The 14,577-nt window shown below is 43.0% G+C and overlaps 1 protein-coding gene across 1 annotated transcript; it reads left to right on the forward strand.

The window, feature by feature from the left end:
* The first annotated feature begins 597 nt into the window (after positions 1–597).
* On the forward strand, positions 598–12,619 carry NDUFA9 (NADH:ubiquinone oxidoreductase subunit A9). Its single transcript, XM_014880974.2, has 11 exons — positions 598–698; positions 2,767–2,937; positions 3,678–3,775; positions 3,957–4,048; positions 6,353–6,494; positions 6,832–6,934; positions 7,407–7,474; positions 7,602–7,678; positions 9,054–9,149; positions 10,958–11,024; positions 12,348–12,619. Exons 1-11 carry the CDS (start codon positions 620–622, stop codon positions 12,513–12,515), a joined length of 1,161 nt encoding a protein of 386 aa, XP_014736460.2. The 5' UTR covers positions 598–619; the 3' UTR covers positions 12,516–12,619.
* The last annotated feature ends 1,958 nt before the right edge of the window (positions 12,620–14,577 follow it).

The following is a 14,577-nucleotide window of genomic DNA, read 5'->3' on the forward strand; positions in this document are numbered from 1 at the left end:
GCAAGGCAGGAGCTTTTCCTCCTTTTGCAAGCCCACATCGCCATCGTACGGTTGGTTTTATGAGCGCTGACAGCGCCCAGGGAAAAGCCAGGCCCTCATCTTCCCCCTGCCGTCTGCCAACAGTCCAAACACACTGGTGAGTGTCACTTTCCTTCTCAGCCTTCACGTACAGCATCACAACCACCGGTAATCTGAAGCGTTTCCAGGTGGGGTCGGGCTCTGCTCCCAGAAAACAAGAAGGAACTGCCTCAAGCTGCGCCACAGAGGCTCGGGTTGCACACCACGAAGAACTCCTTCACTTAAAGAATTCCTTCTCGGACACTGGAATCGGCTGCCCAGGCTGGCGGTGCAGCTACCGTCCCTAAGAGCTACCATCACACCCTGAAGTGCTGAAGGAATCCCTGGAGGCACCACGCAGTACCACAGCGCGGCTCACACAGCAATGTCGTCTGGCAGGCTGGCTTCACTAACCCCTACAATCCCCCCCGCGCTAATGAACTCCTTTTTAATGAACCGGTGACCCTGCGCTCTCTGAGACACCCCGCAATGACCCCGCAGCCTCTGAGGGATCTCCCGGGGCCCCGCCCCGCGCAGCCGCGCTGCGCCCGCGGCCCCGCGCATGCGCCGTGCCGCCCCAGGAAGACACAAGATGGCGGCGGCGGCGCGCTGCGCCCGCGGGCTGGGGCTGCCAAGGGCAGGTGAGTGTCAGCGCCTCACGGGCCCGCCCCGGCCCCCGCTGCTCCTGCCGCCCCTCAGCGAGCTCGGCCCGTTCGTGCGGCTCTGTCTCAGCCCGCGACGCGCTCCGCTCCCTGGAAAGGAGCTACCGAGAATTTGCCAGGGGCGCTGAAATGATCGCGTTTGTGCCTCCCTTCTCCTCAGGGAGCTGGGGCTTGGAGCATAAGGGACTCGGGATGTAGCTGCGGGTGGCGCGCTGGGGTTGTCACTGCCCTGTAAGCTGAAAGCTTGGATTCCTTTTGCCGTTTCTTAGGTGACTGTGACCTTTGTGCCATGATCGATGGTAAAGTTTAGCTACCAATATTACATTTAAAGCGTGTATTTGGGTCATTGCCTCCGTTTAAATTGATTCTGCCCACACTCTTAAGTTGAGATGGTAAGTGGGGTTTGTTGGGAAGGGGCAGAAAATAATTAATATCCTTTTAGTGGTGGCAGTGTGTTCTTTATTTACCTACCTGGCTATCAGACTGCCTTTCAGGACAAAGTGGGAGATGTGTCTTTTTCCAATTCGTGGGATAGGGAGAGAACAGGGATAAACAAACTTGGGTAGGGAAAAGGCAGTTTGGATTTGCTGTGGATATTTGAGCTTTAATTCACAGAATGGCAGAACTATTGGGATGGGAAGGGACCTTAAGGATCATCTCGTTCCAACCCCTGCCATGGGCAGGGACACCTCCCACTATCCCAGGTTGCTCAGAGCCCCATCCAGCCTGGCCTGGGACACTGCCAGGGATGGGGCAGCCACAGCTTCTTTGGAAAGTGGAATTTGAATCAATGGTTGGGCATATAACCATAGCTGCTGATAATTTATGGCAGCCAGACCTCACAGAGTTACAGAACAAGGAAAGGTGCTCATCACTAAACACCTTACAGCTTAAGGTAAGCACAATAGGAGAATACACAAAAGTGGGAGGATACAAAACAATAATTAAATATTATTTGTTGGTATGATAGTGAAGAGGCATTATGAGGAGCCTGCCACCAATAATTTTTGCAGAAGTAACAGGAAAAAAAACCACAGAGTTGTTTAAATATAAAAAGTATTGCTGATTTTTTTTTAACTTTCACTGGCTTTCAAACTACCTGTCAGGACAAAATTGGAGATGCAATATCTTTTTCCAGTTTGTGGGGTATAGAGAGAACAGAAATGGAAAAGGAGACTTTTGGGTAGCGAAAAACCTCCTTCAGGTGCTGAAATCTGGTTGAATTTTCTATTTTGAGTTCTGTCAGCTGAGGTAACAATATAATTAATGCCTCAACACACCCTATCCTTTTGATCTTCTCAACATTGTGGCTGCATTGTCAGTGTCCCTGACACTGACAGTAATTCCTGATCACGTTGGGATAAAACCTTCCTCAGTTTGCAAGTGTCAGGTTGCTCCCAGTCCCATCCAGCCTGGCCTTGGACACGGCCAGGGATGGGGCAGCCACAGCTTCTCTGGGAAACCTGTGCCAGGGGCTCAGCACCCTCACAGGGAGGAATTTCATCCTGATATCCCATTTAACCTCCTCTGTCAGTGTGAGGCCATTCCTCTTTGTCCTGTTACCACATGCTCTTGTATATCAGTATCCTGATGATGTCCTGCCTCCATGGCTCCCAAGTTTTCCTAGCTCCTTGAGGAAAGGAGCAGCTTTGAGACAGCATCCTGTGTATCATGGAGCTGGCTCTTTGCATCTCTCCCTATCTCCTCCTGCAGAGCTGTGATACAGGAGGATTGCTTCTTCTGTTCTATTTTATGTTTTTGCTGAGTATTCTTTACTTGCTTCACCTTAAACTCACAGTAAGCTTTACTTGCTCTTTAAGAGCAAGTCTTCTCCTTCCCTGTCTCTGTTTGATCCTTAACTTTACCAACAACTTCCCAGGCCTGCTTCCCTCTGACCCCTCCAGATATCTCTGAAACAGCCCATCAGGAGCCTCAGCGTGGGATATTAGAGAGAAAAGATCTGTGATGAGAAAACCAATATAAGCTGTGAGTTAGCAGTGCCAAATCCCAATTAATGTCCCGAACTCTCTCTTGTTCCACTTTGCAGGCCATGGAATTTCTGTCCTGACTGCAGCACCGTCGGTGTTGCTGCAGCACCGGCAGGTCCATCACGCTGTGATCCCTCATGGGAGAAGTGGAAGATCCTCTGTCAGTGGCATTGTGGCCACTGTCTTTGGAGCCACAGGTTTCCTGGGACGATACGTTGTCAACCGCTTAGGTAATGCTCACCAGGAGTACTGATGGAAAAAAATAGAAAATAAATGTTTAATGAAACTAATTAGTCTTTAGGTTGCAGGGTGATGGAGAAATCTCTGGCATTTTGGATCTTAAAAGTGTTTTGTAGTATGCTTAGGTTTCAGGATGTGACAAGTAGGAGAAAGTGTTTTAATCAGGCAAGTTTTGGAGCTTTTGAGGGTTAAGGTCGTTAAAAGAAGTCCTACTCCTCTGTAGAATGCAAGTCTGAGGAGAGCTACAGCATGTATTTGGTTCTTCTTTATTAGGACATTTTACTAAGAGGTTTACAGGAGTTTGATTGGAATTCTTTAAAATTGCCCTTTGGAATTTAAATTTTGGAAAATAATCCATGCTATGTTTTCCACCTCCTTCTTTTCATGCAACTTTAAAAATGTAAATATCCTCATATATGTGCCATCTTTTAGATACTCTATGTTTATAGGACACGCCGTTTTTGTGGTTGTTTGTTAACAAGCTTTGGTACTTTGTCTTACAAGCCTAAATATTAAGGGAAGAATCCTATTTAAGAATTTGAATTGCATAGGTTCAAGAAGAACCTTAGTTCTGTTCTACTTTTAGCTTTGCAGACACGCATTCAAGACACCTGTGTCTAATTGTAGTGCCTTAATGCCAGGGGAAGAAAGGCAGCTTTGTTTATTCAGAAGTTCATCTACTTAAAGGGATGTATTTGTTTGAAACTTTGGGGTTTTTGTGGCCCTTTAGGTCGCATTGGCTCTCAAGTCATCATCCCCTATCGCTGTGATCAGTATGACCTGATGTATCTGCGGCCCATGGGCGACCTGGGGCAGCTTCTCTTCATGGTGAGTCTGGCTTGGGATCAAGCACAAAGCCCTGGCTGTACAAGTACTCCTTCTCAAAGACACAAATGTTGTTAAGCTGGTGTTTAGCCTCTAAATGGAAATGGTGTGAAAGAGCTTGCTTTGGTGATGCCTGTTTGCACATTATCTCATCTTTTCCCCATCTGATGCTCTGCTTTTGCAGGAGTGGGACTGTCGGGACAAAGATTCCATCCAAAGAGCCGTGCAGCACAGCAATGTGGTCATTAATCTTATTGGAAAGGAATGGGAAACAAAGTAATTCTCCTTTTTTTTTTCTTTTCCTATATGTGATGGATTTGCACCAGGTATTGTTGCCATGTGTCACAGCATGTATGTGCAGTGATGTTGCCATTGTTTTTGGCTTTTGTGAAAAGGCAACCTCAACATTTTGCATATAAAGTTTCTTTCAATGGTTAGCTCCAGTCCTGGCTGTGATCTGCTTTGGAAAAGTGTATTCTTTCCAAAATTTTCCAGTATACAACTTCTGTCAGAAGATTCAAACATGCTGTTTTCGCATACCTCATAGGTGTTTCTTGAGTGCCTTTCTATAGATGACAGAGCTTTACCAATTATTTATATTTATATTTATATTTACACTGACATTTTATTTATATTTAACTCATATTTACTTTATATTTACATTATCACAGAAGTAACATTTCATCCTGTCAACTGGACATAGTGATGAGTTGTAGCCTGCTATGAAAAGCCATGATCAAACAGGAATAAGTGATGGAGAGTCCCTAAGATTATGACTAGTAACATCATTCTTTGATAGAATTTTGGCACAGACAACATTAGTTACAGAAACATTCTTTCATAATACTTTCTAAGAATAGTTCCTTTCTTAAATCGATTTAAAAATTCCCATACTTTAAGTTAAAAATACCTATAACAGCCACCTTCTCTGTGTATGTGTTCATGCAATTATGTTCATTTTATTTAAAGCCTTGTGCAGAACTGCCAGACAAAAATTTAATGGTGAGATTTGCCTTTGTATGTAGACACAAACAAATGTAGTTATCATGTTTACAAACCTAATGCTTTTGTTGCCCTTTTTTTCATGAACAGCCCTTTGATGTTCAAAATTTCTAGACTTGTGTAAAAAGTATGATTTATAGAAAAGACAGTTTCTTTGATTATTAAAAGGAAGTGTGAGAACAGCAACAGAAAGCTTCATTCTGTTTAAAAGTCCCCAAATCTTGTTCTCTGTTCAGTTTCAGTAGATTCAGACAAGTCTTGGTCCATGTTTAAAACTTCTGAGCATTACACAACTTAACCACTGTGTGGCACAAATGTTTTAATGACACGTTTTATGCATGTGGATATCTGGTGGTGCTGAAACCCTGAGATCAAGTTCTCTGGTTTGTTAAACACGAGGTCAGAGTAATGATTGTAATCATCCCAGAGCCTGTGAAAAACTTGGGCAGGAAGAAAAGTAAGATTAGATGGAGAGATCAGTCAAAATAAGCAAAGCCTGCCATGAAAATACTTTCCTCCTTGCCTTGTACTTGTGCCCAGGCTCCTCTGTGTGTACTGTGTTGTTTGAAACTCCATGGTTACAGGAGAGATGTTGTTCATTCTCGTGTGTTTCTAAATCTGTTTTGGTGAGCAGAGCAGGAGTGATGGTTCCCAGGATCAGATTAGTTATTGAAGGCTCAAAAATAACTTTGTATTTTTAAGGCTTTCTTTGGACTCCAGTGGGATCTGAAGAGCTGTGGGAGGAGATAAGGACACAGAGGGAGCTGTTTGGATAAGATGGTTGTTACCCAGAGCGAATGGTCAAGATGCAGGGGTGCTTACAGGGACAGTACAGTGACATGAGAAGCCAGTTCTCTTTCTTGCAGCCTTGGGATAGTTGGAAAGAGTTTTGGGATTGTTGGCAGCCTATAATGTCAGTTCTGCATGGAGACAGAGCTTCTTTATTGTTCTTTATCAGATACCAAACTGTTTCACAGTACAACCCCCTAATTTAGGCCCCTTGAATGTCATACAGTGAGGGGAGGATTGCTCTGAAATAGTTCTAAATGCTCTGACAAATTATTTTTCCATTTGCATGAGCACCTCTGTGATCTCTGGTTTGTTTTTTTTCTGCTTCCCCCTGCCAAGCATCTGCCCTGACTTGTGTAGCTCAGAAATTTTCAGCTTCTTTGTAGTGTAATTAAGTGTGTCAAATCGAGGCAAATTTTGAACAGGATTTGTAAAAACACAGCCTTGCTCAGAGTTCCAGATGCCAGAGTGCTTCTTTTAATAAAAATAACCTGTTTTCACTTTCCCTGGGAGTTTTTTATTTCACAGACAAGTGGGCAAGAGGATATTTCGTACTGATTTAATCTTACTAGGTGAAAAGGCGGAGAAGCTGAAATTGAAGATTAGTTTCAATTTCACTTGCCTTTAATTTTATTGCGTGAAGAGTCCATTATGAAGGAAAATTTAGTTTCTAACAAAGAGTGTCAGTATAGGTTTTTGATAATACATTCAAGTAATATGTAGTAATTGCATTTTGGCAGCTGTTGTTGATTGCTCTTAAAATAACATTTCAGTTTTGCTTTGCTTTAGAAACTTCAGATTTGAAGATGAATTTGTAAATATTCCTCAAAGTATTGCACAGATAAGTAAGGAAGCAGGTGTGGAAAAGTTCATTCATATCTCTCACCTGAATGCTAACATGAAGAGTCCTTCCAAATACCTCAGGAACAAAGTAAGTCTGGAATCCACTTAAATATATTTGCTGAGAACATACTTTGTGTTTGGTTTGGGTTTGGGTTTTCCCCCCAGCTGGGTCTGTTTGAAGGAAGTTAGAGTATGATTTTACTAAAGACTCTTTTCTGCAGCTGAGAAATGTTTGGGCTTTCTGTGAGACCTTTATCTTAGTGCAGCATCTCAAGGATCAAATGGTTTAGATATAAATAATTTTTGTGCTACTGATGGCGTCATTTCTTTCAGTTCTGTTGTCAAGGATGCCCTCTGTTGTGAAAGGCATCCACTTCTGCTTGGTTCAGCATGGATCTAATGAATGTGTTCATTTTAACTGATAGGCTGTTGGAGAGAAGATGGTGAGGGAAGAATTTCCAGATGCTGTAATTTTGAAGCCCTCTGAGATGTTCGGGAGAGAGGACCGATTTCTCAATCATTATGCAAGTATGTACTCTTGGAATAATAAACCCATATATGATTGGTTTAACTGCCTGTAGAGAACAGAGAGAAAATTGGATTTGCTTCTGAATTGCAGATAGATGTGTTTTTATCAGGAATGTGTGGGATACATAGCAACATACTAAATTCTCAGCTCTTGACAAAATTCTTTCTCAATCTAGTTAGATGTTGCTCTTTGTTTTTATTTTTGTAATCCTTTTATTTTGAGGGGGGAGTGTGTACTTAGCCATTCTAAGGAAACAGCAGATGTAGCCCTCTCATTGCTGTTAATATGAAAATTACATGTGTTTTGAAAAAAATGGTGCTGCAATTGGCTGGGCATTCTTCCCAATCCTACTTTTTTTAAAGCAAAGTCAATTTTCAGAAGAGATCCATACTCGATGTGGTATAAAATGTCTTGGTCATTCTGCATTCTGGTACTGAAAGGATTCCCAGATTTTCTCTTTTTTTCTGTCAGACATGCGCTGGTTTGGTGGTGTGCCTCTTATTTCTCTGGGCAAAAAAACAGTCAAGCAACCAGTCTATGTAAGTTTTCCACGAAATCCCAATCCCAAATCTTCGGGTGGATATGTTAATCTGTAAATCACCTCTGAAAGAAGAGTGTGTGCATTCCTGTTTTCTCTTGGTAACTGTTGGAATTTGTTCCTCACAGGTGGTTGATGTAGCAAAGGCAATTATTAATGCAATTAAGAATCCTGATGCAAAAGGAAAAACATATGCCTTGGCTGGGTAGGTCACTTCTGATTCTAATGAACTGTAGTAGATCTTTCTGGTGTCAGTTTTTGGCATGCTGCACAGTACATTTAATTTCTCCATCCATGCACACAGTTTGAGCTGCAATAAATTCCACCTCCTTTTTGGGAGGAAAAATGGCTCAAGCTCTTACTGTGAGTACTCTGAAAATCCTAATCTGGGCTCCACTGCATTTCATGTGATGTATGTGGACACAAAGAAATAGCATGGGAAACTTGCTAGACAACGTGGATTTGGGGAAAATTCTGGTAAAGCTGTGTGGAAACCGCCTGGAATTAGAATGACTTAGAGGCAGTGGATCTACAGTTAGAAACTGGATTTACAGGTTTCCCAGAGAAGCTGTGGCTGCCCCATGCCTGGCAGTGTCCCAGGCCAGGCTGGATGGGGCTCTGAGCAACCTGGGATAGTGGGAGGTGTCCCTGCCCATGGCAGAGGGTTGGAATGAGATGGTTTTTAAGGTCTTTTCCAACATTTTATGTTTCTCTGATCTCTTGTAACTTTCCTGGAGAACATGTCAGTTGAAGGCTCAGTTTTCATGCCTATAACTTCAGACCTTGGCATATGTGAGACCCTGGGTTTATCAAACTGCTCAGCACTGTACTCTTGTGCTATCATGGAGCTTTTCAGAATGTCTTGGGATGACAGCAAATTGCCTGGAAAGCCAAGGGAGATACCTGACAGCTCAGTCTGAGCCATCTAGAGAGCCTAAAATGCCAAGGCTGAATCTTAACAAGAAAGGAATGGGAATTCCCAGTGGTTTGTTACTCTTAGGCAGGTGGATGGAAGACTGCTTCATTCTCTCCATCTTGAGAGAGGGAGAGTGCATTTTTTTGACAATTCACCTTGGTTTTAAATAGAACAAGATATTCTTAGTCAAGTAAAGGCAAGTGAATCGATTTCACTGCAGCCATTTCCTACCAAAGATGGGATGTCTTGTTAATAAAGTGTCCTTAATTTTCCATTTGCTTCCTGGCTTCCAAGTGGGCTTGAACAAACTCCTGTCACAGTGCTGGAAGTCTTGAGTTCAGAATTGGAGTCAGCATGGAAGGAGACACACTCAAGTGTGCTTTCAAAGCACGCAGAATACACTTCATCCAGTGTGGGTGTGGTGGGTTAGCCTTGGCCAGCAGCCAAATGCCCACTGTTCCTTTCTGCCACTTCTTTTCCAGCTCCAGGATAAACCTTCTACCTCTGAGCCACAGGGGAATCTCTGCTAGCATATTATTTGGATTGAAGAAATGGGCTTTTTATAGCCTTGGGGATGTAGGGTTTAAAATCGTTTTTTTTCCTCTTGCTGCAAATATTGAAGTGTAGCTGACTGAAGTGTGATGTTTGCTGCTCTCCCTTCCAGCCCTCACCGGTACCTCCTGTATGACATGGTCGAGTACATCTACACCATTTCCCACCACCCCTTCATTCCCTACCCACTGCCACGGCCTCTCTACCAGTAAGTGAGATCCTAACTCAGTAAGCTCTTAGCAGCACAGAAGCATAAGTACCTGTTGTATGGGTTATTTACTCTGCCCAGCTGTTATTTAGTGTGGTGGGGTTGCAGAAGTTGTCTTTCCTGAGGTACTTGTTAGCCAGTTTTGAGCCTTCAGCTCAGGGACAGACCTGCAGTTGAGCTGGTACATGAAATGGATGCTTGTAGTGAGCTTCACATAGATGTTCATTCCAGAGTCATTTCTCCCAGACATTTAGGGACAGGATGAGAGGACATAGTCTCAGCTGCACCAGGGGAGGTTCGGGTTGGACATCAGGAAGAATTTCTTCACAGAAAGTGTGGTTGAACATTGGGATGGGCTACCCAGGGAGGTGTTGAAAAAACAACTGGACATGGCACTCAGTGCTCTGGTCTGGTTGGCAAGGTGGTGATCAGCAGAGATTGGACTTGATCATCCTGGAGGTCTTCTCCAGCCTAAGTGATTCTGTGATTGAATGGCTTTGCTGAGCCAAGAAGTAGCAAAAGGTCCTAATTTGATAAAATTAGTAGCAAAGCAAATGATTTTGAATAATACCACAGGGAAAATCTGTGTGCATGTTGCTGACTGCAGGCCCTGACAGATTTTTGTACACAATCATAAGGATCTGCTTAAGAGCTTGGGCCTGATCCTTAGGGAATAATCACATCTTTTTGAAGAGCTACCCCAAACAATAAATGCCATTTCAGAAGTTGCCCTCAGCATGATGGGCTGCGTTATTATTTGGCATCCTGGTCCTCCTCATTTTTAGTAAAATGCCAATTAATAAGCTTAATCAGTCACCAGAGTTAGAACCGTCCTGCCAGTGGAACTCAGCATTGGATCCATGGAAGTGCTGATGGATAACACTTAGAACATTCTAAACTGTTGTGGCTGTTCTGTATTGGCTGCAAGAGGCACCAGGTTATAACATGGCACAGGTGACACAGAGCAGCTTGTTAAAAAGGTGCTATGTGGTTGCTTCTTAGTTTTAGTCACATTTGCTGCAGTCCGTGTTATGCTTTTTTGTTTATGATCTAAACTAAGTGTTAGTTCATATTTTTGAGAAAAGAATGCACCTAAAAGGCAGATGAGTTGTGTTTATGTGCAGTAACTCAGTAGCACCCTGATCTGCCAGGTAAGGACTTCAACAGGAGGTCCTGCCTGTTCAGTGAGAGATTCTGCTGTTGGTCCTGAGATGCTCAGCAAGAGCTGTAGTGTTATTTTCTTTTCCTTATCAGATTCCCTTCTTTCAGGGGAATCTTCATTTCTGAAAACTGCAGATATCCTAATCCTGACCCTTTTTATAGATTGCTCCAGATTCCACCAGCTTGTTTGTGTTGCTGATAACTCATTTAGTTGTCAGCAAGTGTGTTTTCTCCTGGAGGCATTGAATCCAGCTTCGTGACTAATTACATTGCTGCCTACACTGGCAGGGAACAGAGTTTGGATGAAAGGCAGGGGCAAGACTAAGCCCTCTGGTGTGTGGGGAATTGGATGTGGGGTTTACTTTCCCCTCCTACTAATGCTCATTTTAACTTCTAGAGATCTACTTCTCCATTCCATCCAAAGTAAAATAATAGAAGATCCAATAATTCAGGAACAGTTAATTACCAGAAACACAACTAAGAGCTTGGTGGCTGGCACATCTCGTGCTTTAATGAACTCAGAACTTGCAAGAACAGCTTCAGAATAAGCTCTTTCTCACTGCCTATTAAGTCTGAAATAAATTTTACCAGATTTCTTTGTATCTGGATAAATGACTGCACTTTTGCAATATTTCTTCTGTTCACAGTTTAGTTGCAAGATTCTTCGAGATAAATCCATTTGAACCGTGGCTGACACGGGACAAGGTGGATCGGGTAAGTGTGGGATCAGCCAAAACATGCCTCTTGGGAAATGTTGCATTGTGCATTTGTAACTCCCACTTGTAGTTTTGCATTCCCCAAAAACATGGAATTGAAAACAGCCAAAAGTAGAGGTTGGATGAGCAAAGTGAGGGACGCAGTGCTCCCCACTCTTAATCAGTTTATGTACCTCTAGGTGCACTAAAATAATTTACATCATCCAGGGAATGGTGTTGTTAACGACTGAAGTTGAACTGACACCCTGTACACTTCCCAAAATCTCACTTAACATTCAAGTGCATTTCCTGGGAGAATGTTGTCACTTCATGTTTATTCCTGACTTACCAGAGTGCTTCATTGGGGGTGGAGAGATAAGTTGCAAAAAACAAACTGCAAGCAAGAAAAAAGTAGCAATTGGCAAGTATTAGTGTCAAATTCTGGCATATGTGTAGGCTAGCAAAGACAGTCATGTACATTCCCTAAACTTTCTGAATTATGGAGTGACTCTCCCAACTGTTTTGCAGCAGTAGAATTTCAATATGTTTTGTTATCACACAGTATCAATAGCCTACTTAACCTGATTGTCCCCCAGGATACAATTGTAACATCTCCAAAAACCTTTCTTCCAGTTGCCTTTGTAGTTTCTTGAGTTACATTTCATAAAATAAGCCTGCACCAGATCACTAAAACTGCTGCAAGTCAGCTGTAGCATAGGTGGTGTAAGAGGGAGTTTCTCCATGTCACTTCTGAGTCTGGTTGTTCTTCTTTCCAAGCTTTTCTTCCTTAAATAATCTGTGCAATATTAGATGTGTTTGACTTAGAAGACCTTTCAAGGAACACCAGCATAAGAGAAATATGTTTTCTAGGATATACGTCATATGGGTTGCATATATGCTAATTAGAATTATTTGTCCTGTGCATGTTCTAAACCATAAGCAGAGCAAAATAAGCTACCAGAGATGGTAATTCAACACAACATTTTCTTGACAAGTCAGAATATTCATAATTGGAGTTCATATATAGCATTGGAGTTCTTAATTTTGTGGTTGCAATGCAGTAAACTTCCCTGATAATGCATGGAGAGGAAAGGAAGACACTTCCTGCATGGTATTTATTCCTGAATTAAAGCCTGAAGGACTTTTTGCTGGATGCAGAATACCTGTACCTCCTATTGAAGGTCTTGGTACTCAAGACCTTGTGTAATAATGCCTCAGTTCTGTTTGAATCTTTCCTCTTCCTCTATTTCTTTTGGCAGGAGAATGATTGCATTGGGTGTAAAGCTATTCATTTCAAGTAAATTATCTTTTTGTTTCCTTACCCTCCCTATTCTTGCTGAAGTTTCACACAACAGACATGACATTTCCTGACCTTCCTGGTTTTGAAGAGCTGGGGATTGAACCAACCCCCCTGGAACAAAAGGCCATCGAAGTCCTGCGCCGTCACCGCAGGTTCCGCTGGTTGGATGCTGAGCTGGAGGAAGTAAAGCCAAAAACACAGCCCATGTAACAGCTGGCAAGGGGGATACTTAAAGCTTCTTAAACTGCCTTTGGATGACCCAACCTCTTTGGAGAACTGTGTACATACTGAGTAAAATGTATGAATCATGTAAACTGTGTTTCACCAGTGTTGTCTTTTCAGTTAAGGGGGGACTGTCACTGCAATGCAGATTTTCTCTCTGCCACAAAAGCAAATAACGTGGTGGCTTAGATGGTGAGCACTGTAATGTTTTGAAGGTTGGGACTAGAGGGAATGTGCCATAACACTTGTCCCTTTCTCCCTTGGCTCTCAAAACAAATGTATCACTGAGCTTTAGGTGCTCAAATGGTTTCAAGAGTGTTGCAGTTTGGGACTAGGTTGCCCAGACCTTGCCCTTTCCAGTAGGGATTGCTGGGAATGCCACCTGCTCAGACTATGAGATCTCAGACAAAGCCCTGGTTTTAAGTTTTTGACTCTTCTGAACTTGGCCTTCTGCACTGAACACAGCTCTTAAAGAAAGTGCCAGCCTCCTTTCAGGGAGTTGCAGAGAACTATGAGGTCACTGAGCCTCCATTTCTCCGGGTTAAACACCCCCAGCTCCCTCAGGTGATTGCTGTAGCCAGAGAACAGTCTCTCACTCTTTCTGTATTGCTAAACTACTGTGAAACTCCTGGGCAAAGTGTTTCTCAAATTTCAAGAGCTTACACATTTTGTTTTTCCACATCAAAACTGCTGCTGCTAATGTTTACTCTGTGAGAAAGAGGTAGGCTCTTGTGATAGTGTGAGTTTTTTTGATCCTGCCTTTGAAGGAAGTATTAAATTTGGCTCTCATGGATTGCTTATTTTTCTTTTGATAACATAAATTCAGTACTTTTAAAATAAATCTGACAGTTCAAAAGCTAGGGCAAAACTGGAAGTGCCTATTGTTAGTAATTTGAGCCTCAGCTTTTATTATTTTTGGCTGCCAGCTTTTCTCTATCAGACCCTAACTCTGTAGTCTCATTAGCACTCATTTACTAAGTGTGGCCCTGATCTTGATTTATTGCATGTTGCTCACATCCTGCTGTGAAAGCACTCGTGTTTCAGTGAGCTGCTTCACAAGAGTACAGAGATGCAATTATCACATAGCCCTGCATGGTTAACGAGCAGTTTCCATTTTCAGATGGCAGAGTGCTGCAGGAAAAGCTGGCAAAGGCAGTGTTGGAATGTGAGGTGCCAGTTCTGGAAATGTTTACCATGGTGCAGTGATTTATTCCCCCCCTCCCCATTCAAAGCACAGTTTTTCCAGTTGCACCCCTGAGCTCTCCTACAGGATCTTAATTCAGACAGCCATTAGAGAGTGGGAAAAGGGTGAATATCCATGGGACATTTACTTTAAGCAGCTGTTCCACATCAGGAATATGGGTAAAGTAAAACATCACATTACAATACTTGGCGTTATGCAGGATTTCCCCTTCCCACCTTGCAAAAACTACACTCTGCTTTCTCCCTAGTTACCTTTGTAAAGCAATTCCTTTGTTTTGTAATAAAGCCCTGAGTACAGAATTGCTGTAATCCGTAGAATTGCTAAGGTTGGAAAAGACCTCCAAGATTGTTGAGCCCAGTCTTTGGTTACCACCTTGACAATTGGACCAGAGCACTGAGTGGCACATCCAGTGGTTTCTTGAACACCTCCAGGGATGGGGGTTCCACAGTGTCCCTGGGCAGCCCATTCCAATGTCTGACCACTCTTTCCATGAAAATCTTCCTGATGTCCACCCTGAACCTCCTTTGGCTCAGCTTGAGTCTGTTTCCTCTTGTCCTGTCCCTTCTTACCTGGCAGCAGAGCCTGACCCCCCCAGCTATCCCCTCATGTCAGGGAGTTGTGCAGAGCCAGAAGGTTCCCCCTGAGCCTCCTTTTCTCCAGGCTGAGAAAAGCTTAAAAGGTTTCTCCAGTTGCTTAAAGGACAGATTTTAATGACTAGGAGGAGCATTCATGCTGGCAGTAATTATTCTGTAGTTACCTCTCTCTCCCTGCTTATTTCTTCTTTTCCCTCTGCCCTAAGAAATGCACATGGATATGATTCTATGAAATGAGATCAGAAGACTGTTA

The sequence above is a fragment of the Sturnus vulgaris genome, chromosome 5, assembly GCF_052056855.1.
Source record: "Sturnus vulgaris isolate bStuVul1 chromosome 5, bStuVul1.hap1, whole genome shotgun sequence".
Taxonomy (NCBI): Eukaryota; Metazoa; Chordata; class Aves; order Passeriformes; family Sturnidae; genus Sturnus; species Sturnus vulgaris.